Raw genomic sequence first — 26,792 nt, forward strand, 5'->3', positions numbered from 1 at the left:
AAGGGCCATTGATCGTCCTCAGCTATATGAGAATGTAGAATGTTGGGATTTTGAGAACTAGCCAAAGTATCAATTGTTTACATAATCTTTAAACTATCACCTAATGAAACCTTAGCCTTTTCCATTTCTGTCAATTTGTGACTATGTGTCTGCTTTGCTTTCAGAAAGAACCCCTTTTCCAGGGAGAACTATATACTTGTATGGCAGGGCAAAGGGTAAAGGACACACAGGTGAGTGATACTTCTTTTTCATCAATGCGAAATCAACAAATGCAGAAGAAATTTCTTTTAAAAAAAAGAAAAAAGGGAAAAGAAAAGCAGCTGTTTTGCTTATCTTTTGGATATACAATAAATACAATTAAGTAGACAAATCTAAAGAAACAAGAAATAAGAGAGAAAGAAAACATCTAAAAGGTTGAACCAAGCTTACCATATCGTGGGTCACTTCCCAAGGGGCACCAATAATGACCTCATCAACATAGCGGCAGGCAAGTACACTAAGACTGCGCTCATGCAGATTCATCAGTGGATACTGATGTCCACGAAGTTCGCTGCAAGAAATAAAATTAGTTAATTCTCTATCTTCGTACTCATAAAAAGTGTGTTAAATGAGATAAGCACAGGTTCTGAAGGAGTACTGTGAAATTCTTCTAGAAAGTCATAACTAAACCATGGTATCTCAACATGCAAGTAAAAATACAGAGAGCATATCTTGACATGAAAATAAGACTTTTTGAGATAAATAAGGGTTCATTTAAAGATGTGACCTCAGAGCCTTTCAATCAACAGTGCAGTTTGTCCATTGGCAAATAAAATCAGGGTTGTCACTTAAAGTATGTTATTGGAAAGCAACAGATGACCAAGAATAGGCAAGTAATACTAACATAAATGTACCTGATAGTCTCATCAGTGTAAACTCCAACTAAGAGAAAATCTCCAAGCTGTCTGGCACTTCGAAGAATCTGAGATGGGAGAAAAATAGTCCGTTACTCGTAAAACTGTATACTGATGCTGAATGAGAAAACACTATTTTAATGAACTACAGAGCACAATAAAAAAATGAAAGACACTATAGGCAGGTTAAAGACTAGAATTGGAGATTAAGTATATCATGTATAAAAGGCAAAAGAAAAAGATTCAATAGTTTGGATATTAAGTCTATTATTAAACATCATCTACTATTATGATGAGCTTTGAGGTTCAAAAGTATTTATTGCAATTAATATAAAATGCTACTTGATTCTCAACATCATTAAGGATAATGACTTAGAATGCATCGTAACCCATGAACCTTAGCATTACATGCAAGTAGAAGGAAGCAAACTTCACAGAAAGTTCATAAACCATCCAGATTAACAATATCACAGACATTAAATATAGGTGAAAGTCACACATATGATTGCACTATGTATACATAATAAAGCCTGACTAATTCCGAAATTCCAAATTAGAGATTTACCTCCACATGGCCAGCATGAAAAAGATCGAAAGCACCATCAATATACACAACTCGAGCATTTGGCCCAGGCCCCTAACAATAAAAAAGGAGGAGAATATTTACTTCCAAGGCTCTAGGAGGAAAAAAAATCTCAAACAGAAATGATTGCAATGAGAATATAGAAGTGAGACTTAGGTTTTCTGTACTATGAGCTAATGGGAAGTAACTTTATCCCCATTTTTGTTGTTTCAACTTCAACAGCATGAATTCATTTACTCAAGCATGGTTCAAGCATAGGATTTATGAATGAGGTACATGGTTCAGTTATTAATGCATGTCACCACAATAGAACAAAATTTTTGTTTGCCCAAAGAATAGATGATCTATTATCTCAAGTAATCTCCCTAGTAAGTACTAGCCAAGTTAACTCTATGTATTCTGATTCATCAACTCCATGAGGAAGACCTTCATTTACATAAAATTTTGCTAATATAAGCAGGGGCATACTAGGTGGAGGACAGGAGGAGTATGGCTTCATGTGAATACATGCTCCTCTCCCTAGACCACGCATAGCAATGTTATAGTTTTACAAGATCAGTTTAAAATATATGTGCACACCCAAGCTGAAAGTATCCCATGGTCCAATAATTATTGGTTTCACCTCTACAAATGTAATCGGCGGTTCAAATTCCATGTTTGTCTTATTATATTTCCTTTCTTTTTCTAGATTTGAGCCGGGGAGTACTTCTTTATTTTTCCTTCTTTCTTCATTTGGTTTATTTTTTCTAACTCTTTAAGTTTGACAGATTGAAATCCCTATTCTGCTTTTATTACTTAAATTTTATATAATTAAACCAAATGTCTATGTTTGAAGTAGTAGTATTGGACAACGTAGCATGTAGTCAACTGGCTCAACTAATACCAACATTTTCGGGTTTCGACACGGACTAAAATATATATATGTGATATCACTACATTTGTAAGAAAAAGAATGATTTTTTGAACCTATAATTACAATAGACAATGAGTTAATGGAAAGAATCTAAAGGTTAAATCCGTCAAATGTAAATTCTAGATCTGCCCTCTTCTTAATAGTGCACTCATCCTTTTGAAATCCTAGATCCGCCTCTGAGTATAAGCCCGCGTTTCAGGTATGATCTAGGGCGAGACTTACTAAAGTTTTATCCTTGAGCACTGTTGAAGTGTAGATTCAGAAATAACGGCTCCAAAAAAAATAATTCTAATTCTACAGTTGTGTTGTCTTCAATTCATACTCATAATGTTCACATTGAAAATTCAATATAGAAAAAGGAACAATATACATCTGGCATGAGGCCTCACAAAAAAGTAGAGAGTATAGCTTGTGATACCTTTCCATTCGAAAATTGCACAATCCGTCTAGATGTGGGCAGAAAACTAGATATATGATCAATCTTCGACATTTTTTCCTCAGCATGTACATGGTTCATATTATCATCTTTGCTGGGGAGAGATGAATTGGAGCAATCTTGAGAAATACTTTTAGCAGATGAAAGAATCCTTCCTACAAAACATGATTGTAAAAGCTATGAGAAAACAAAAACATACTCATCGCTTTTAGTATGTGGTTCCAGGAAACATTTCCTTTTCTTCCATTTTTCCAGGATGTTTACTGAACAATCTCTTTAATTTATTTTCATTTCTGGTCTAGGGAAGATAATTTGATTATAGAAAGATTTCTCCTTTATGAAAAAACACTATTAAGTCTTCTGATATTATCAGCTACATACAAAACTTTGGCACATGACAAACAGTCTAATATATAGCAGGATCATGGATAGCTAACCAAACCATCAAAAGAGGCCAGGGGCAGAAGAAGAAGAGGAGGAAGAAAATGGAAGATTAATAGCCTCTGTACATTATTAATTACATATGTATGCACAAAGTAAAAGCTAGGGGGGGCGGGGGGGAATGGCAAGGATTTGCAATTAAACGAACTGAGGTGGGGGGCGGGTTCATTTTATACAGAAAACAATCTTATTAAAAATCAGTTCAACCACAAACATAAGGCATATTTCTGGAAAATTTTATCTATACTAGCATAATAGATTGCATGATGTGCTTACACATCAAATCTTAAAACTGAACCAGAATAGGAGAGATATAGTACCTACAATATCTGTGCTGGAGACACCTTCAGTGCGTTTAATCTGCTTGTAACGACCAGCTTTCTTTGCTAGGGCATAAGCATCAGTTCCATTGGGTAGTAGACAGGGATCATCACCGTGTATAATGTAATCAATCTTATGCTCCATAAACAGACGGTTCATAAAATCTTCAGTAATTGCATAAGGAGCATTGGCAATTACTTCATCCACCCACTTCAACCCACTAATAAGGGCGAGTCTGCAAAGAATCTTAAATTAGATAACATGTGAGGGTCGGGAAAAACTGAAACAGTTAAATTGATGAAACAAAATGGTAGCAGATAACAAGACGCACTAAATTCTCTGTCAAGTAATTAAAGTAAGTGCTAATTTATATTTGAAGTTCCAAGAACTAAAAGACATTCACATCTACACACAGAGAACATGCAAGAGCTAATAAGCATAAATTAAAGGAGAAATTTCTTTTTTTGAGAAAGATTTGCACCTAAAAGGAGAAATTTCTTTCAAGAAGTTTCTTCTCCATAATCCACTTTATGCCAAAAACTTTCTTAGGCTCATCAAGATGCAAGGTCAAACTTAGATGGACAGTGCTGATAACAGGTTATTGATCAACGTATGTCCTGAAATGGACAAGAGACCTTTAACCTAATCATATAGTTTTCCACAGTTACACTTTCAGCCCAGAGATGGTACCGGGATAAACTGCATGTGCGATGGACTCTCAATGAGGATTTGATACTTTTCTTTTATGAAGAAAGATTCATTGATAATATCGAAGAGGATTTTCTACTCATAGGCAAAAAACTGTCTCAGTTGCTGCCTTTGCCAAAGAACCAGTAGACAATGCATATTAGCCACTGGATGAATGCAGGAAACAACGATAAGCGTTGTGAGTTATGATATTATTTCACGATGCCTAGCTATCATTTTCACTCAAGTAAGTGGAATCTTAAAAAATATTATTTATAATCAAGATGCTTTACATGGATAATTAACAAGGACTTGAATTAGTGCATCTGGTTAATACTTTATAATCTTGATAAGAAATTGTTATCAACGTGTCTATAGGATGTCATCCTACATAAAATATGGATTGCCCCAAACAAGACCATCTTTACTAAGATCCCTCTTAAGAACTGTATTAGCTCGTGCAATTCATAATTCTCAGTCTTGGTAACAGTCCATACAACCAAAGTTATTGCATTTTATCTAAACAATTTTAGCAACCACACACAACCTTTCTGTTTCAGACTGGATTTGTTCTTCACCTATCCTACTCAGGCAGGGTGGTGAAGGAAGAAGAAGATTACAGTGTATCTTCTTTTAGTCCACTGTGTCACTAGATTTTAAAGTTTCATGTAACACATATAGGTGTAGCTAACATTCCTAAGGTAGACACGAAAAGTACAGCTTTCTATGGCACCACTCAAACAAATAAGGCATCAAGCAGATTGTAATGCATTAAACTACATTTTTTCTGTACAAAATATTTTGATCAATGAAAGTTGGAGCAATTAACTCGTACCTTTCTTCCATGCATAAAACCGGTGGACCCTTATTAGCTACAATTTCTTCATCACTAACAACTCCAACTATTAACTCGTCTCCTAATTCTTTTGCTTGTCTTATTGCATTTGCATGTCCATAATGCATCAGATCAAAACACCCATCCATATAAACACGAATACGCTTCTTCCCACGCTTCTTTTTATGAAAGATACTTAGATTGGGTAAAAAGTGGGGTAGAGTAGGAGCACTAATCCCTGTTAAATAGCTAGTTGAAACCCCGAGCAAGGCTGCAGTTAACATGACTCCACCAAAAAGCCTGGGGTAGTAACACAGCCTTTCCCCAATCCAGCTATTGCTTTCAAAATCCATTGGCCTCCTCCCTCTAACTTGTCAGGGTCCTTGTGGACCTCTTCTCTAAAAGAGGAAAAGAGGCCCTGCAACAAGAGTAACAACTGTATAACCAAACAAACAAATGTAAGTGGTAGAAATAAAGCCCGATAACAGTAATCTCCACTTCAATCTGAAATCAGAAAAATAGCATCTAACAACAGTAGGATATGTTGGTTAAATGATTAAATAAGATGGAAAGGCCAATTAATGAGAAGGACCAAATCTCATATGTAGGGGGATAAGTACCAAAAAGCTGAAAACTTTATTGCTATAACGATCCAAATCGAATATAAACAAGAACATCCAATAAACAGACACATCAAGTTACAAGAATTGGGTTTGCTCTATATAATCCCCATTTCAATCTGAATTCAGAAAAAACCAACATCTTAACTACAGTCAGGTAAGAGTGGCAAATCAATATACAATTCTAGAAAGGGCCAAATCACACAAGTGGATCAGTATGCAAAAAAAAATGGCAACTTTATTACTACAACAACCCAAAATTAAACAAAAATCAAGAACATAAATAAGCATATACAGCAACCAGAGGTGGATCTATCCCTTTTTGGATTGTACCATATATACACACAGTGTAATTTCACTGTCATTAAATCTTAGCTGTTCCTATTCAGCAAACCAAAAAAAGCATTCTTGGCAGAAAAAAAAAAAGCTTCAATATGCAGAAACACCAACCAATCAAAACATGAAACAGAACAAATATTCCGAGAAATCAGGAAATAAGATCTGGGTGTTGCATGAATATCAAGAATTTAAAACAACAAACACAAATCACAGAGACGAACCATGCAAATCATATAGATAAATCTAGCTCAATAATTTCCAAGAAAACAATAAAAAATCAATCTTTTTTATAAAAAAAAATGGTGGGGTGGAAATAAAGAAGAACCTGAAGGTGTAGAGGAATGGAGAAGTTGAAGAAAAGTGAGAGAATTCAGTTTTGTTATGGTGAAATTGAGGTTAACGCGGCAGTAGAACAGAAATCTAAAATTCTGCAGAAGAAAAAGGGGGGAATTTGTCAGATTAGAATCTTTACCTTTATTTATTCTTGAACCTCATTCACAAATATCACCATTTTTATTTATTTTTATTTTATGTTATTTTTTGATTTCCCACACATGTTAGATTCCGTATTGACCAACTAATTCAGATTCAAATCGAAAAATTTCATTTTAAAAATAGCACATTTTGAATAGGTAAGTTGTGTGGTAACATAAAGATTATCATAACAACTTATTAATGATGTGAAATTTAAGCATGATAAAGTATCTATATACCTTACCACTATTTCGTAGAAATAAAAAAGATATTTTCGAAAATCATCTACTCAAATACAGTAAATTAACGCTTAGAAGAAAGAAATAATAAACAACAATTAGTACTATTCAGCTGTGAGGTAAAGCTCTGCATCCCCTTTGAATTTAAATATGAAATTGCTAATTAAAAATAAAAAAATACTTAAAATACCAATATAATCTTTTCATGATAATAGAAAATAATTTGGTCAATCTTAATTTTTGATTTTGATTTTATTTGTATTGAAGTTCGACTATTTTAAATTCACACAGCATAAAACCTTATTTAGAGAAAATCAAATATTTTTCTATACCTAAAGTTCAAACGTGAAATCTCTCGTTACGAAAACAACACCACATGGCTGATCAACCTTTATCAATGAATCGGTTTGGTGTTGTGCTTTGACAAGGAAAGAAAAAGAAATTGCTTTCAACTGTCAGATTCATGTTGTCATTTTCTTTGGAGTAGTATTGCCAGATGTTAAAATTAAATGTATGACTTATCAATTAAGGAAATAAATTAGTCCTAGTTGACAATTCATACATAAAATGTGAGGCAACAAAAGTCATTTTCATAATAAATTGAATAATTTGTATGAAGTTAGATGAAAAACATTAGCCAAATTTATTAACAACTCAATAACTTTCTTTTCTAGAAATTTAAAAATCATTATTTCAAAATCTTAACCCCATCTCTACTTATAAATATCTTCATCCATATTGTTATTTTATATTAGAAAATATATTCAATTGAAATTACTATTCACTCTATTTTAATTCACGTAAAAGGATTAGAAATACAAAGATTAAAATACATTTTCATTACAAATTTAGGTAAAGAATTCTTTATATTTTAAATCAAATTTACATTTTAACAATACTACAATTCAATATAACTAATTAATTCAAATATTTTTAAACCTAAAATAGTAGTAATAATTTCACGTAAATCACGACAAAAGAATTTTGTATTTATTTTCTGGAAGGGGGGTCAATGTCAACAAGATACGAAGTGAGAGACCTAATTCTAATCCTCCACCATTAATATCGTACCGCATCATATGAGGCTGCATCTTTCTAAATTAAATATTTTAGGTTTGAGTTTTGGTGTGAAAAAATATTTGATAGATAATATTTTATTGCGATATAAATTTAAATTAATCGATCGGACTTCAATATAGGTACCAAAAATGAAATGAAAAATCAAATCGATCGGACTTTAATATAGATACAAAAAATGAAATGAAAAATCAAAAGATAATCTTAGTCCACTTTTCTCCTTTAATTTTCTTATCTTCTAGTGATTATTCACATCAATTTAATTTTCTTATCTTCTAGTGATTCTTCACATCAACTAGATTGCATGTGAGAGAATCATCATTCTTCACATTATATTGTTTTTTTAGTCCTCCAATTTCTTCTTCTCAAAGAAATTGAGATTTTTAACTTATATCACTTGGTCCAATTTATAATTAAAAAAAATGAGTGATTTGTTGAAATTTTTGTGATTTGGGCGAATTAAAGTGAAAACTAAAAGCTTTATTGTTGTTGAAAACTCATAAATAAATTTTGTGATTTGTTAAATTTTATGATAAATTGATGATTGGGGTTTGTTGGAGATATAATAATTTTAAAGTTATGATTAAAATTTGAAGTTATTCCATTGATGAAGATTTTGATCCATTTGGTGATGGTTTTAAACCTTATTGCGAATGAAATTCGTGAAAAATGACATACAATCTGTTGTATAATATTATATATCAGTTTAAAAGTAAATATAACTATTTATACATTATTGTAAACTTTTTTGGCAAGATTCATATATTATATAGTAAATGTATAGACTATAGTATTGTATATCGCATAAATAAACATTGTTATAAAAATAAATCAAATTAAGATAGAGGTGCCATGAGACATGAGTAGTGCACCAGCTGGGACAACTTCTTTGGATTCTCCTTCCATCATGTTATTTATGCCATTTGTAATTTTGTAACATCTTTTAAGTATGATACACACAAACTGATGAACAACATGTTGCCCACTTGACAATTAACACATTGATAAGTATGTGCAAATGTTGTCATCATATTCACTCTTTTCGACCAGGACAAAATTGATTTATATTATTTTCCATTGTTGCATCAATTACTATTATTGGTTTTATTATTAATGAGAAGCTTATATCTGATATCTTTTCTAAAAGGTTATTTATTTATTACATTGAAGGAAGGCAAAGTTGAGATAATTTGGGTACGTAAAGAGGAGAAACGTAAATACTCCAATGTGAGGGGTTGGATATAGTGTGTATGAAAAGAAGTAGAGGTAGGTTGAAAACCTAATATTGGGGGAGGTGATTAGACAGGATACGGCGCATTTTTATCTTACCGAAGATATGATATTGGATAGGAAGGTGTGGATGTTACGAATTAGGATAGAAGGTTAGTAGATAATGAAGTGTTGTCTGTCATAATAATATTTATTTTGATAGGAGGGTGTGAATGTTACGAATTAGGTTCGATGGTCATCTTCACTGAATTATATATTTGCTCCCCTATAAAAATATACAAATATCTTGATGACATCAGTTCTCAGTTCTGCAAAAATATAAAAATCAACTATATGCAGCTAATTGTAAAGAAAGTGTACAAAGCAAAAAAATATAATGGAAGATATTCTTTTATAAATAAATAATTATTTTAGAAACTATACAATGCATTGTCATTTAATATATCAAATTAAATATTAAACAAAAATAATTTCAACATAACTAAATTCAATATTATTAATACATCTTATTCAATACAATTTGTAAACCCTACCAATTACAACGACCTTGTGCTATTCATTGTCACCAACAACAATAGAGACCTAGAGTTGTGGGTGAAGAAAACAAATAATACACAAGCTCCTTTTAGGATTAAATGAAACGTAAAAGTTGTCGGATTTAGTAAATTTGATAAAAAGAGTTCGAGTGAACACCCTCGCTGGATCCTAAATCCACCTGTGGCTAGGTTGACTTCATGTGTTTCAAACCATGTAATTTCATATTTGACAAGTCTATATATCTGGATAAATCGGATATTGTAGACACATCAAAATTATTATTGGGTCTAATCCATATAAATTTTGAGTTAAATAATTAATTTGGATTGTACGACTATATAAGTTGATTTTATGAAATTCAAATTTATTTTATCTTAAGGTCCAAACTAATATCACGTGTCAAGTGATATGGTCAAAGGTTGACAAAAGGGTGCACGTGCATATGTATACATTAACTTCGAAATAGTTATTTGTGTACCATAACAAACACAAGCGTGTTGGGGACATGAGTTGTAGTTGTTGCTTCTCATACTTGTGACCTGGGATTGACATCAAATGTTACTTTTATTTTTAAAATATTATTTTTATTTATATGGCTTAAAAAAAAGTATGTGAAAATGAGTGAGCTGAAAATAAAATCTTTTGTTGGGTATACGTTGTTTATGTACTCATACTATTTGTTGTATATTTTGGTGTACATATCGATTCTCGTGACAACAACTCTCATGAGCGGATCTCAATCTTGATTTGGAGTATTGGATGAGTTGCTTGGATAGTTCGCAACACTGTTAACTTCATCTATATTTTTGTTTACTATTATATTTTTTAAGACGATTTATTTTGTATTTCAAGACTTATATATGTTTCATTCAATAGATGTTCTTGACTCAAATCACGAGTTCTCGAGAGGGGAGGGTAGAGGTGAATTCAGGATTTCAAAAAGACGGGTGCACCATTGTCAGGGGCGATTCTGCCCTTTAAGAAAAAGGCAATCTTTTTAGGCTCACAAATTTGAGGGCCTCATTTAATTTAGCAATAATAGATTATAGGTTTTTCATAAGAAAACTATTAAATACGATTTTCAGGAAAAAATAATATTAAAGGAAAAAATTATTAGAAGTTTGATAAATCTCAAGTATTATGTCACAAGACAAATTAAATGCATTTTTTATATGAATTACTGATTGAAAAAGAATTATTAAAAGAAACCATTTATAAGAAAAATATATGCATTTTCGCATCTTAAAAATTTTTAAAAGTACACTTTATAAAAAGAAAATGAAATTTTTTCGAAAAAATAACAATCAATGGTGCTTTTTAATTGATTTTTAAAAGAGGTCATCTAGGAATCAAACCGTCAACCTCACAATCAAAAACCAACCCTGAACCAATGAGTCATCCAATCATTTGTGATCATGGGTTCCTTTATTTAATATTTACTATATTTTAAAAATTATACAAATAATATATCGAGTTTTGTCGGATGACCATGGATTCGAGTGACCTATTTTTTACCCTTAAATTCCCCCCTGGGGGAGGGGAAGGGGGTGGGGGTGAGGTTATGTACCTTCTATACTATTAACTTATGAGATTTATTTTATGATTATCAACTGTTTTAAATGATTTACTTTCTTTGTTAAATTAATACATTGGTTTGACCTTATCATTCCTTGCTAATGCACAATATAAAACTAGGAAGCCTATAAAGAGCTAAATAGTAAATACTACATCATTTACTAACATCAAATCAAAATAGAAAGAAACTAGATATGAGAATAAGAATTTAAAAACACTTAAAAATAAAAATGCCAACAACTACTTACATTGTACACATACATACTTTCTTTCTTATTAATATATATATATATATATATATATATAAATATTGATAACTAAAGTGTTATTACTACACATTTCACCTTCCATTCAAAATTTCCTTTTTTCGCATCATACTCCAGCTTAGTAGTTTTCAACGCCTGACATAAAATGAACAAACTTTCTCTTTTATTCCTACAAGTCATCCACTACTACCTAAACAAAAGAGACTATCAAAATACAAACTCTGATGCTTATATCTCAATAAATTGTACTCTCCCACATTTTTAAAGCTTCCTTTTTTGGTATTGTATAATAAGAGTCTCCCATTATTTGGAACAAATATTAACTCTCCATTAGTATTATCTTCTTCAAAAGGCACAAACCCCACAATTTTAAACCAATGCCCCATATGAAACAAGTTGACACTAAACTCCTTTACCCAAAACTCCTCTTTATTCTTCTTCTTGTTGCCTTGTCTAAGCACAAAAATATTTACATTTGAAAAATTTGCTGAAAATTGTGCTACTCCAAATAACTCCTTTACTTCCACTAGTTGTTGTGCTTGATATATCATTAGACTTTTTTGAGTAATTGAACTTTCTTTTGGACAAGAAATTTTCCTAAATTCCTCATTTTCCAAGTCTAGACACACAATTCCTTTTTTATTGTCTTGCATATCATTAACCAACCAATAAATAGAGCCATTCACACTCAAAGATGAAAATTTTCTTGTGTATAAATTCTTATGATTTTCAAGAATCCTCCAAGAAGTTGGGACAAAGTTGTCATCTTTAAGAGTTATAATCTCATATCCAACTTTGTCATCTTTTTTCCCAAAAACATGAACAATCTTGAATTCATTAGAACATGGGATGTACCCTAAATCAAAACCAATCATGGGGGTTGTAACATGAGGCAATTCTTGATTTTGTTGAGTGGTTAGATTGTATAACCAAATGTTGTAACAAATGAAACATTGGTTAAAAGAGAAGTTGGTGTTGTGTTGAAACAAAATGTCTAAAGTGAATTTCTTGTCAAGATTTGGTGTTGGATTTTGTTTAAGGTGATTAATTGTGGATATTGTAAGAGTTTTGGTAAAATAGTTGTTGCATTTGATGTATTCATCAATTACAACTAGATGAGGATTTTTGATGGATTTTTTGTAATGGAATTTCTTGAAGTGAGGTGTGGAAATTGTGTTGAGCCAATGTTTTGAAACACATTTTAATTGACATACATTTTTGGCAGGGAGTCTTGAGAGGAATTCTGCTAATAAATCACTAGGAAGCATGGTTTTTCTCGTACAACATTTCACAAAAGTGAGGAAATAGAAGGACATATTTATAAGAAGATGAAGAATTATTGCAAGTCAAAATAATTTTAAAACATTTTTATGGGGTTTGAATAAAATAAAATAAGATAAAAATAAATATAAAAATAAACCAAAAACCACCAATCCTAAATCTAGTGGGTTCTTATTGAGGTCTTAGGTTCAAAACTCAGCGAAAAGAAAAAAATATTATGTGGTTCTTCCCATCTATTATAGCCTTGGTGGACAAAATTATATGGTACCTATTGTTGATGGAAGGTGACAGGTATCTCATAAAATTAGTCGAGGTGCACGAAAACTGACCCGGACACCACGATCATCAATTACGGAATATCTAGATTGATAGTATAATGCTAGACTCACACACACATATATTATTAATTTGTTTGATAGTAAAGGAATATTGAGGATATTTTAATTCAATTTCACATAGTTTAAAAATATTTTTTGATTTTTGTCTAGAATAAAATAAGATACTATGATGGTACACACGATAAAAGAAAAACATGTTCAACTCATTAAGTAGGAGTAAACTTGTCGTTTTGGGTATTACAATATAGTGTGGTAATACAAAATATGAAAGAAATGGAGTGTTGCCAATCTGTGTTTAAAACAGAATTACTGATTCCAATAAACTTTGCAGAAACACGAAGTAACCAAAGTTTTAATGAACCAGTAGAAACAGAAGAATAGAAATTAATTCAGAACAACTAAAATCTGTAAAACATAGCAGAATCTGGAAAAAGATAGAACGGAAAAGATCAAGTCCACTGAATGCACAATATCCCCTTAAGGAAATTATTCCCCTCTAGTATCCGAGGTTTGATTTGGAATATGTCCTCCCAGGATAGAATGATCTCAATCACCAGTGTATTGATACCCAAAACTCTGGTGTCAGCGAACCACTCAACATCAGTAAAGTACACGAAGAAACTTTGTACAGAAGAAGAAGAAGAAATCAGATAAATTCGTAAGGAACAAATATGAAGAATCAATGTATTTATAGGCAAGAGGAACTGGTTCCAAAAAGCTGCAACACTTTCAGAATCCACACGACCATTCATGAAAGTTTGCAACCTTTCAAATGGTCATGGCTGTTCCTGAAAGTTGCAACCTTTCAGAACAATCACTTCCAACGGTGGAAAATTTAAATAAAATAGGTCGCACGCGGATCCGAGTCGGGTCAGTCAATTAACTGAATAATTGAAACGTTTCGGTTAATTAACTAATTAATTGAAACATTTTGGCCATTTAATTTAATTAATTAAATAAATAAATAAATAACTAAATAATTAAAATAAACTTTGTCCAAAAAATAATCTCTCGATCGATTATTTTCCAAAGCCGAGCCGAGCCGAGCGAGCGACGACGACGACGGCGCGAAGGGGGTCCCTCTTTCCAACCCTCTTAACAATTAATAGGAGTATTTCTATATTTAAACTCTTCCATTTTTCTTTCCTCCACCAATGAGGGAGAAATGCCTTTTCACTAAAGCATAAGAGGACTTTTCAAGTTCCCAACTCTTCAAGTTCGGAACCAAGTTCCTCTCTTTTCATCTTCCCTCCATTTCCCATTAACTCTTGCTACATACCCAACAATCCCCCACATGAATGGGGAATGGTTATAACATAAGGAAAGCACGGACGAGTGTGTACTTTACAAGCAAGGATCAATTGCATCTGGATAAGTAGGTTTCCCCTTGGACTTTCCGTAGTGAACATATGTCGGATATACTCGGTCAATCGGTATATGCGATATCTTTGAACCGTCGAGCTTTGGTGTATACCTAGACAGCCATATGTCACACAATTAACCTTTTACCGTTTATGGTTCTTACGGTTGTGTTCGTTTCAGCCATGAACACCTCCTGGTTTCATGAGTGTATATAGAATAGGCTTTTGACATAAAATTCTCTTTGAAGCGGCTTACACTTCACACTCACATAAGTGATTTCTAACCGTGTCATCTCGTAGATACACTATTTGGTCAAATCTGCCAAACTTAGCAAATCATTAAAAACTTTAAGCTTTATTAACTCATTAACAAGCCTTAAAGTCTTAACCTTGTTCCTGAACATTGTCTTCATCATGAGAATGGATTGAGTTGATTGACAATGTCGAACCGTCAATCACAACTTTGTTTTTCTCCTTGAATCTAACTCTTGGGATTTCCAGTCTGCTAGATAGAGTTACCGCCATGTTGATGCACATATATATTTTCCAAAACCAAAGCCAAAGCCGAGCGAGCGACGACGATGGCGCGAGGGGGGTCCCTCTTTCCAACCCTTTTAACAATTAATAGGAGTGTTTCTATATTTAAACTCTTCTATTTTTCTTTCCTCCACCGATGCGGGAGAAATGCCTTTTCACTAAAGCATAAGAGGACTTTTCAAGTTCCCAACTTTCCAAGTTCCTCTCTTTTCATCTTCCCCTCCATTTCCCATTAATTCTTGCTACATATCCAACAATGGAGGTTACATAATAATTACTCACAATGGAAGATGCTTTCAAGTTGAAATATTAAAAAAGATGTAAAATTATTATAAAAAATTTATGCTGAAATCTCATGTTATTGTAAATTTTGGTGTAACAAATTTGGAAGGATATATAATCTTCACGTAATACTACTTTTTTTTCCTTGTCATTTTAGTCATTTAAAAATATAATGAATTTTACAAAGATACTAAGGAAAATAATTTCTTACTTATTTTTTTTTGTATTTGATATATATAAACAAACAATATTATCCTAAAAGTATATATAGACAAAATTCTATTTGAGATCGAGGGATGGAAGCTATTAATGTAAACTGTTATTTATAAAACTTCTCTCAACTGTTGCTAGGAAAATCACTTTTTAAAAACTTATATCGTTTTAAGAAAATGATTACAATTTTTTTTTTTATCAACCAGCCCTGAAAAATAGGACTATATTAAATTATTATTCATACACACCCTAAAAAGACAATTGTTAGCCCCAAAACGTCTACAACTCACAAACGGCGGATTAGGCCAAACTAGTCAATGTATTAAATGCTTTTTATTGGTTGGTGTTTTCCATTCAATTGTCGGACTTCATATGAGAGTTTCAATTAAATTTGAACCATATATTACAGAGCTTATTCGGAGCTGGTGCTTTTAATAAAATTTTCTTCATACTCTAAAACTCGAACTCGAGACATCTGATTAAGAATAAAACAGTTTCACTACACCACAACTCATATGTTGGTGAATGTATTAAATGTTGTCCACTCTTTTGTTGCCACATCTGTCGTAGAAGTAGGGTTCTATTAATTGCCGAATGTTAGTTAGCCACATTAGTATGTAATTTTATTATAAAGAGGATTATGCCAAATTTATTTAAATATATGTCTCTATGCCATTTAAATATTGAATGGCTTTAAAGTTAGGAACTCCATCCTTTTTAATTTATGTCAAGTAGTTTGATTTTTTTTCAACATTCTTTTTTTAATGCGATGTGTGATGATTTTTGAAATTTGTGGTTTAAAATAAGTCATAGATATTTGTGTGACTATAAATTATTTCATTGAGGATAAAATACATATTTTAAAGTTAAATGGTTACTATATATAAAAGTATATCATTCTTTTTAGGATTGACTAAAAAAAAGTGAGTCATATAAATGAAACAAAGAAATACAAAATAAGTTGATTATATATATAGTTGTCACGATCCGAAATCGATAAAGAGATGATACCTACCTCAATCTCACTCAAGGTCGACTTAATAAGAATGGGGACCTAAAGTGAAATTTTAGAGAAGGCCCCTAATATTTTACTTTTTTCATCATATATGCTTCTATTTGAAATCTATTTTTCTAGCTTTTTAGATGCGAAGTCATTAGTTATTGTTTTATAATCGATTTGTTTTAATAATTCCTTTTCAATTGATAATATAGCGAATACATTCAGTCTCTCTTGAGACATTGTTGATCTTAAATAAGATTTAATCAATTCTAGTTTTGAAAAACTTCTTTCGGCTGAGGCAACAGTTACATGAACGGTTAACATCATTCTATAAGCAATATGTGTATTTGGAGAAAAGAATCAAGTCTTTTTATTTGATTAAGTATTTCTTTTAGATCATTATCTTCTACTTGTATATTATTTCTCTGAACACTTTTATTTTATTTTTTAAATCTAAACCATCAATATCAGAATAACTATTATGTGTTAAAGAAAGTTCAAGGTTAAGACTATGTTTTTTTAAAAAAAAAATTCTCATCACCTACTGATCTCAATTTACCACATATAAGAAACCAAAAATATTTTCATATGCTTCAATTGATTCAAATATATTTTGAAGTGAAAAAATAGTTTGATCTACTATATATATATATATATATATATATATATATATATATATATATATTATTCAACTCTAATTTCAAGGGACTTTGTGATTTCATTATCAATATTTTTATCAAATTGTTTCTTATGAAATTCAGATTGTGTATTCATCTCATACACAATTTTCTTAGTAGAAATCATAACACTCATAGTATATATATATATATATATATATATATATATATATATATATTTTTTTTTTAAATAATAATTTATAAGTAATTTTTTTTTAAAAAAATATGAAGCCTCAAGCAATGGCTTTAGCGGCATAGAGATTAAGACGACCCTGATCTCACTATAGGTAAGTCAATCCAAAATAACTTAATCATGACGCGAAACATAAAAACACTAAAGATAACAATCAAGTCAATAACAACTCCTTTTATAAAACTGTAAAAAAAAATGGAGAAAATCCATACAAAATCTTTCGAAACCTGGAATCTCTAGTACACGTCTTCATGAATTCAAATACAACTTAACAAGTCTCAAATTTAGACTTTACTTCCTATTCACACATTTAAAATTCAACATCCAATTTATATGTATAAATATTGGATAGTGTGCCGCTCTAATCTATACGGATGTGCAACTCTGATCTCAATCAATAAATTCACATTTTAATATGAAATTGTGACATGAAACCAGAGTTTGGACATGCCATATGAATCGCGATATGAAATTGTGATATGAAATCAGGATTTGGACATGTCATTTCATGGTGCATTCATCTCATGAAATTCCAAATTCTCCAAAAAGCATGATTTAGAAATTTCAAATCATGATTTGAAAATTTTCAAATACAAAAGTTGACCCACAAGTTTATATTTTGTAAAACAATCCCCACACACAAATACACACACACACATATATATATATATATATATATATATATTTACTAACCAATTATTTCATATGTAAATAAAATTTATAACTCATATATTACTTTTAAAACCATTTATATCTCACATAATGATTATTCATACTATCATAAAATTTATTATTATTTCAAATCAAATTCTACTTATCTTTTATATTCACCAAATTCATTATTTTTTATCAAATATATTTACCAATCAAATTGATCAACAAATAACTTAAATTAGCATGTTCACGTAATTAACCAAAATTCTGGAGAAATTTTGATTAAAAAATAAAAGAGAGAGAGGGTACTTCTGCTATTTCCAAAAAAATAATATTATAAAACTGTGGTGCAAAAAATTTTGGCCGAAAAAGGGTTAAATAGTCATTTTAAAAATGACTAATGTAAAAAAAAAAAACCAATTATATGTGGCCAAATTTTCTTCTTTTAGATAATAATCAACTTAGCCTAGTACCATGTCTAGCCAGTGGCGTAGTCAAAAATTTTACGAAGGGTGTCCAAAAATTTAATAGCTAATAAAAATAATTATATGAATGAGTGCACTTAAATTTTGTAAATTAAACTACGTAACATTAATGATTAATTTCTTTAATTAAAAAATTTATCAAATTTTTTAAAATCAAACTAGATAATATTTAGCTTTAATGTTCACGTTTATTTGATAGAAAGTGAACATACAAAGAAAAAAAAGAGAGAAAATTCAGTTTAGATGAAATCACATTTATGCTTCAAGATTTCACGAACTTCTGATGACTAACAACAAGAAATGAAAAATAAAAAGTAGAATCAAACGAGTTATATTAAAAGAAATTCTATATGGAGCCTTTTCACTTTTAGTAGTTTTATGGAAAAAATAAATAAATAGGATTTGCTTATCAACTTTAAATTAAATAATTACTTTTAAATTTTTAATGAAAAGAAAAAAAAATCAAAAGTCAAATAACATATTTGGGGGATTTGAACCCGCGCACGACTAAAATCACTGAGCTAAGAAACTTTATTGTTTTTTCAAGGGTGTCCAACATGTGTTATTTAACCATTTAAAGTATCATTTTGCTTAAAAATACAGTGTAATTTTCCGATGAAGGGTGTCCGATTGGACACCCTAGGCAAAGGGTAGCTACGCCCCTGTCTAGGGGTGTACAAGTTAAACCGTAAAGTCAAATCAAATCAACAAACCAAATCAAACCGAAAATAAAACCGATTTGTGCTTTGGTTTGGATGGTTTGGCGGTTGAAAAAAAAAATCGACCACTCTTGATTTGGTTTGGTTTTAAAAGAAAAAAAGTCAAACCGAACCCAAACCAAACCGACATAATATATATATATATATATATATATATATATATATATATATATTATTTATAGATAAAAAATATTATTTATAATTTACTTTGTTAATATACTTTTAGTTAGTTTATAGTTTTTAATGTTTATATATTTTATTTCAAATTTGGGCTTGTAAAATTTGTAAATATTTTATTTTGTATTTAGATCCGAAGTTACAATTATATTGTTATAGTTTTTCAAATTCAAAGTTAACAATTTACTTTGTAAATATTTTGTTTTGTATTCAGTTTGCATGTAACCTTTAATCTTATTAATTTAACATAATGAACGTTGATATTTTAAAAAAAATATTTTGTACTCATGTGAATTTTACTATTTTTTCGAAAATTTCTATTTATTTAACATTTTTTAAGTTTAGCTTATCACACATGTAAGTGAAAATATATTTGATCTCTTTTTCAAACACTGTATAGTTGTAAAAAAACTGAAAAACCAAAAAAATCCAAAAGAACCGACTAAAGCCGAAACCAAAAAAACTGACTTTATGTGATTTGATTTGGTTTTTAGATTTAATAAACCGACATAATTGGTTTAGTTTTTTTTTAAAAATGAAAAATCAAACCAAATCGACCTATGTACACCCCCTCCATGCCCAATTCTAATCGAAGTAAATTTGGATGGGATCGAATTGATCGGGTATTAATTCGATTGTTATATTAATTCATTATAATCTATTCAAAATTGATTTTATTCTTATGCATGACCCTAGTGAATAAGAATTATTAGATGTAGAATGAAGTTAACCGAAAGCTCCTCAAAGCAACTCATCAAACTCAATTGCCTTCTTTCAAACTTCACTCATTCCCACCAATTCTCCGATGCTCTCTCTCTCTTCAACCAAATTCACTCTTCCCTTCATCTTCGACCAGATCATTACACCCTTTCAACCACTCTCACCGCATGTGCCAACATTGTAAACACTAGCTTCGGCAATCAGCTCCACGGTTTCGCCATTAAAACAGACCTTAAACAATTCCCACATGTATCAAATTCTCTCCTTTCATTCTACGCCAAATCTAAAGATTTGGGTTCAGTTAAAAGGGTCTTTAAAGAAATTGAAACCCCAGATGTTTATTCTTGGACTACGCTATTGTCTGCTTGTACTAAGTTGGGGGAAGTTGGGTATGCTTGTAAGGTGTTTGATGAAATGCCGCAGAGGAATTTGGCTGTTTGGAATGCAATGATTACTGGGTGTGCTGAAAGTGGGTATCACGGGATTGCTATGAATTTGTTTCAAAGAATGCATTTTTTGGGTGTTAGATATGATAATTATGCTTTTGCTAGTGTTTTAAGTTTGTGTGATATGGAGTTATTGGATTTCGGAAGACAAGTGCATTCGATGGTCATCAAGACGGGTTTTTTGGTAAGAGCTTCAGTGATTAATGCTTTGGTTACCATGTATTTTAACTGTAATAATGATTTTGATGCTTTTGGAGTATTTGAAGAAGCTGAGGATGAAGTTCTTGATCCTGTAACTTATAATGCAATGATAGCTGGTTTAGTGAGTATGGAAAGAGCTGAGGAGGCATTTGTAATGTTCAAGGATATGCGTAAGTTTTCTTTGAGACCTACTGAGTTCACTTTTGTGAGTATAATGAGTTCATGTTCATGTATTAGAATTGCTTCTCAACTGCATGCTCAAGTTGCTAGAATAGGTTTAGAAAACTATACGTCTATCGCTAATGCAACAATAACCATGTATGCTAGTTGCGGGAACTTGAATGCAGCCTTTTTAGTTTTTGAAAGACTGAAGGTGAAGGATAGCGTGTCGTGGAATGCCATGATTACAAGCTATGCCCAAAATTGTTTGGACAGTGCAGCAATTTCTGCATACATTCAGATGCAGAAGGAAGGGTTAGAGCCAGACGAGTTTACGATAGGAAGCATACTCGCAAGCTCAGAGTCTCTAGTAATTGTTGAAATAATTTTGGGTGTTGTTTTGAAAAAGGCCCTTATCTTGAAGACTGAAGTATCTAATGCGCTGCTCTCTGCCTTCTGTAAGCATGGTGAAATGAAGCAAGCTTATCAAGTTTTTCATGACATGTTCCCTAGAAACATGATCTCTTGGAATACTTTGATTTCTGGTTGTCATCTCAATGGACTACCCATGGGGTGCTTGCACCTCTTCTCTGAGATTGTGAGTGAACGTTTCATGCCTAATCCTTTTACTCTAAGCATCATTTTGAGTGTTTGTGCCAGCATTTCAGCTCTACAACAAGGGAAGGAGATTCATACTTACATTCTCAAATCTGGATTCATTTCAGAAATATCTTTAGGAAATGCCCTCATCACATTGTATGCAAAATGTGGACTGTTGCATTGGTCTCTAAAGGTGTTCCAGATAATGACACAAAAAGACATAGTTTCTTGGAATTCAATTATTACTGCAAATGCACAGCATGGGAAAGGCAAGGAAGCTGTACATTGCTTTGAGATGATGCAAGAATTAGGTGGGGTCAAACCAGATAACACGACCTTTAATGCAGTTCTATCAGCTTGCAGCCATTCAGGCTTAATCGATAAAGGCATTGAAGTTTTTACCTCCATGGTTCATACCTACGGTATAGAACCTACAGCAGACCACTTCTCTTGCATTGTTGATCTTCTAGGCCGGGCTGGATATCTTGATGAGGCAGAAAAACTGGTAAAAGATAGGCATGTTGATGTAGATTCCACTGTTTGGTGGACATTATTCAGTTCATGTGCTGCTTATGGCAACGTTAGACTAGGCAGAATTGCTGCGGGATTTCTGCTTGAGACTGAGAAGAATAACCCCACCGTGTATGTGCTTTTATCCAATATTTATGCTAGTGCAGAGAACTGGGAGGACTCTGCTAATGTGAGGAAACTGATGAATAAATGTGGAGTGTTAAAGCAACCAGGAAGCAGTTGGATAGGGTCCTAACACTCATTTCGTTAATGCTGGATATCTTGACATGATTGGTTTCGAAGTTCAACCTTACTTATCAAACGGAGATTGTTCATGGTGGAGGAAAGGTACTATGTCTTTAAGATTTAGACTAGCAATGTAAATGGAACATTGGAACTTTCTGATCCATTCCTGCAGGACTTAGGGTAACAGGTAGTCTTAGTCCTACATTTTCCACTTCAGCTCTGTGCCAGGCATGCTATGTTCCTTGCAAGTGCCAATGACTCCCTAGTCCACTTCACCAGCGAGCTCTTTCCTCTGCATCCTTCCCCTTCCTTCTGCTCATGTTGTAAATTCTTTGATGATGACTCATTGGTGAATAGCTTATTGGCTGAAAATGTTTTCTTGGACGAATTTTAAGGAAATTTTTGCACTGTGGTTAGCACTCAATGAATCTACTTGAACTGGGCAATTGCATGATGCGATTGCCATACCAAAGGACAATTGATCCATCAAAAAGGTATGTGTTCAGAATAACGAATAACCATTTTTCAAGTACAGATATCTTTGACAACTGTTATGTTTCCGATTGAGCTTGTATTGGTCCCTACTGGATCAGAGGGCACCGTCCTTTCAAGGGTCTCTGTGCTGCCTGTGTTGTTAGTTCTCTTATGGCACTTTGAACAAGTCAATAACCGTTGAGGTTGGACTTGTCTCTTTGAAGATTACAGGGACCAGAGCCGAGGCCTATTTGTCTCACCTGCTTCAGGGCTTAACATTTGCCAGAAAAACACCATTTATTTGCAACCACTGAAAGGGACTTGAAAAAGAGAATCCTTGTTGGTTGCCCTGTTGTATCATTAGTATAATTACGTCTGAATATTTTCTGAATTCTCTTGTAATTTATAGTCTATAGCAAATTTCTTTTGGAGGAATAATTGTAGGTAGTGCTTCTGTAGAACGGTGAAACTGAATTACGCAAGAGTTCATGTGTATCAACTTCAAGTTAAACAAATTTTCACTAGTGGCTTAATCAGCTCACAATTTCCTTTATTTTAAATCACAGCTTGTACTGTTGTGGTCCAAGTTTTGTTTTTCTTACATTGTTATTGTTTAGCCGAGTAACCCCATTAATGCAGCTTATTTCTCCATTCTCTTGATGCTCAATATTGTGGTGAGTGCTGGGACATCTCTCTAATTGACTTAATTTGCTTTTTGACTTTATATGACAAGCTTATTGATGTTTTTTTGTTATAATGGAAACACCGACTTGGCAAATAAAGATACTTTGTTCATTCATGTGATATATAAAGTGGTACTTTGCATGTGGGGAACACATATTTGGTGTTTAATATATAAATAGTCAAATGGTTCTGAAGAAGCTACATATTTGTACTCTTAATGCATCCAACTTCTACTGATTGACAATTTTCTAGTCAGAACTAATAAAAGTATTATTAATAATAATCTACTTATATTTACTTGTATAATTTTTATTTAATCTACCTATAAAGTAATATTCTTGCTAGATACTTAAGTGAGATGTTAGTCCACCTCACTACTAAATGAGAGAATGTTGTTAAAGCTTAGTTGTTGACTAACTCACTCTAAGGTGTTTGTTAGAAGTTTGGATTCCTTATTTATCGCATGCCTTAAGGTTGGGATGAGTTTAATATTCCTGCACCAGAAATCAAACTTCAGAATTTTTTGGTTTTTTACAAGGTTTAGTAAAATTGCACTTAGTATTCTTGGCTGATTGCTTTTGATGCTCTAGACTTGAGCAATGACCAAAAGTGTGATAGACTTAATTTACAGTTACATTTTAATGATACTTGAGTTGATCTGTCAGTGTTCCGATACTCTTTGACTTCAGTGTTTTTTTTTTTTTGATTTTGCACCGGGTGTCCGAGTCTCTTTGAGCCCCGACTAATCCCGGGGGTGCACAGGCCCTCGGCAAGGAGTTTCCTGCAAGTGCACCACGGTTAATTCAGGTTTTACCCAGTCCGATGGCCCTCAGAAATTGTTTGCACCCACTGGGTTTCGAACTTGAGACCTTGAAAGGGAGCAAACCCCAAGGCTCAAGTCAATTGCCAGCAGGCCAACCCCTGAGGGTTGACTTCAGTGTTTTTTTAAACGATGCCTCATTGCTCCTTGTTCAATGTGATGCATGTAGCCAGAGTATCTTAACACTAAATTGGTTCATATAACAATCAAATTGCCCCCAGGGCTTAGTTCAAGTGGCAAAGGTAGAGGGACTTGTGACGTAGGTCACATGTTTAAGCCCTGTGCCATACGAATGAAACTTGGATTTAAGTGGAGAAGGTTAGAGAGGTGGAGCCATTACCGCTGAGTTTCGGAGGCTGCAGTTGGCCCATCAGAGTAAGATGATTCACCTAATCCTCCAGAATAAAAAAAAAAGTATTTTGTGTGTGGGGGGGGAGGGGGGGGGGAGTAGGGAGCAGAAAGAAGAATGAAAATGATAACGTGTTCGACAATGGAATTGCAATTGCAAAATGGAGATCCTTTCTTTTGCACAGGGTAATGGAGATGGAAGCAGTCATTCTTGCTTGAAACTGGTGATATTGTTTCTGGTAAAGGAAAAACGCTACCTACCTGGAAAAAGAAGAGGTCAGAACAAAAGTTTCTACCTTTTCCTATTTCTCTACTTGTGTATCTTTTAGTTTTGAGTAAAGAAATTTTTCTTCTAAGAACTGCAATAGTAGATAAATATTCTGGAAGTTCTAGTGCTAGCTTTCATAATATTTGCCTGTCTTTAAGTGTTTCTTACTTTATCCTTCGCCTTAATCCCTAAATGTAATGTTATCTTTTAGTATTGAGTAAAGAAATTTTGCTTCTAAGAACTGCAATAGTAGATAAATATTCTGGAAGTTCTAGTGCTAGCTTTCATAATATTTGCCTGTCTTTAAGTGTTTCTTACTTTATCCTACACCTTGATCCCTAAATGTGGTGTCTTTCTCTCATTATCGCTATTTACTTGTCCAATACAGTTGACCTTCTATTTTGATTGCTAATTGCTAAGCCTGTGGGGAATCTGGAAATGTATCATTAGTCGTGCTTGTTTATCATCAACTCTGCATTTTCCAAGTTAATTTGCCTTTAGATATGAGAAATCATCCCGCTCTTACAGATTCTTGGAAGTCTAATCGTGGCCTACAATATCTTATTAACCTGTCTTCAAGGAGCTATGTTGTAATTAGTAAAATTGTTTACTGGATATTTAGAAGAAATGCAGTTATCCATGTTCTATTACTGGACTTTAAGGTCTAAATTATTTGTTAAAATATCACAATGGATGCTTCATAGTTTACTTTTCGAATACAATGTGAAATTCTTGACGATATGAAATACCCATGAGCCAAATGATGTAGCTTGGAAACGAAAAGAAGCAAGTTTTGTTAGTAACTTTGTCTATTGCATCTTAGAGATACAGGGAAAGCCATGGATTACGCTATCTACTACTTTCTACATGATTATACTACATCTTTCTCGATAATACCAACTGTATGCAATTTCCCAATCAAGATGGTATAGGTTGCTATAGCATATGACTCTGTCTAATGTCTTACCTTGTATAAATGTGAACCTCTTGATTTTTAGGTGGATAAAGGGAAAAGTTCCACTTTTTATGTGTGAAAGGATTTTTGGAGAAATTGATGAGAAAATTCATGGATCAGGAAGCTTCTTGTCAGAGTTTCTTGATGGCCTGAGAGTATGAAACAAACCCTGTTGTGGTTCTTTATACTTCCTTTTCATAATCTTCTGTATTTTCTTTCCTCTAATTGTACGCATGAATTTCACTGTCTGGGAGGGGGGCCGGGGGGCGAGTTTGGTATGTATCTCATGTACCGTTTGCTCTAGTTAGACCGGCATAGTTATAGTTTGGCTATTTTTAGCTTTCAACCCACCGCTGTTCTTCTCCTTTATCTAGCTTGGAAATTGACTAAAAGAAGTGCTTGCCTTAAGCCTTGCAAAAATGTTATACTATAATGAAACATGTTACCTCACGAAAGACTGGCAAAACCCAGATAGATACGAACAAGTCTCACAATAGCTAGCTAGGGAAAAAGAAGAAAAAGTCCCATTATAGCATTTACTTCAAAACATCCTCCGCGTCTTTTTTCCTTTAATCTAATATCCAAAAAGCTGTTGTTGAACCATTGAAATAGCCTACTAGGAACCAAATACAATATGTTGAGTTCCACATCGGCGGGTATGAGAAAAATTGGTCTCTTTATATGGTCTTGTACAATCCTCACCTCATGAGGTAATTTCTGGAGTTGAGTTAGGTTCAAGATCCATATCTTATGGTATCACAGCCAGGTCCATCCCATCCCAGTTTATTGTTTACCTGATGTTGGGCTCCCATCTTACATTGTCCACGCTCTATATGTTCAGTCTGCAAGGGGTGTTGAGTCCCACATAGGTGGGTATGAGGAAAATTGGCATCTTTATATGGTCTTGGATAATCTCACCCTATAAGCTAGTTTTGGGGTTGAGTTAGACTCAAGGTGTATATCTTTATTATCACAATA

The 26,792-nt window shown here is 32.7% G+C and overlaps 3 protein-coding genes across 5 annotated transcripts in view; 1 reads left to right on the plus strand and 2 right to left on the minus strand.

Annotated features, from left to right (window-relative positions):
• LOC125831174 (ethanolamine-phosphate cytidylyltransferase-like) overlaps window positions 1-26,792 on the minus strand; it is a 912,135-nt gene that overhangs the window by 2,157 nt on the left and 883,186 nt on the right. Inside the window, exons 1-7 of one of the 3 annotated variants that reach the window (XM_049510360.1) lie at window positions 6,541-6,621; window positions 5,110-5,545; window positions 3,587-3,822; window positions 2,808-2,980; window positions 1,459-1,530; window positions 894-961; window positions 430-550 (exon numbers count right to left, since the gene is read on the minus strand). In XM_049510360.1, coding sequence (XP_049366317.1) covers window positions 430-550; window positions 894-961; window positions 1,459-1,530; window positions 2,808-2,980; window positions 3,587-3,822; window positions 5,110-5,462 — 1,023 coding nt within the window. In that variant the 5' untranslated portion in view covers window positions 5,463-5,545; window positions 6,541-6,621. Of the gene's footprint in view, window positions 1-429; window positions 551-893; window positions 962-1,458; window positions 1,531-2,807; window positions 2,981-3,586; window positions 3,823-5,109; window positions 5,546-6,393; window positions 6,622-26,792 lie in introns of those variants that run through there. The other 2 variants (XM_049510359.1, XM_049510361.1) reach the window with 2 other exon arrangements.
• Window positions 11,643-12,734, minus strand: LOC125831517 (putative F-box protein At5g50220). The gene has a single exon (XM_049510692.1). It carries the CDS (start codon window positions 12,732-12,734, stop codon window positions 11,643-11,645), a length of 1,092 nt encoding a protein of 363 aa, XP_049366649.1.
• LOC125831168 (pentatricopeptide repeat-containing protein At3g49740) lies at window positions 20,104-22,751 on the plus strand. The gene has a single exon (XM_049510354.1). The coding sequence runs from the start codon at window positions 20,104-20,106 to the stop codon at window positions 22,273-22,275; it is 2,172 nt and encodes a 723-aa protein (XP_049366311.1). The 3' UTR covers window positions 22,276-22,751.

Source organism: Solanum verrucosum, unplaced genomic scaffold (assembly GCF_900185275.1).
Source record: "Solanum verrucosum unplaced genomic scaffold, falcon-dt-bn FXZP01000049.1, whole genome shotgun sequence".
In the NCBI taxonomy this organism is placed as follows: domain Eukaryota; kingdom Viridiplantae; phylum Streptophyta; class Magnoliopsida; order Solanales; family Solanaceae; genus Solanum; species Solanum verrucosum.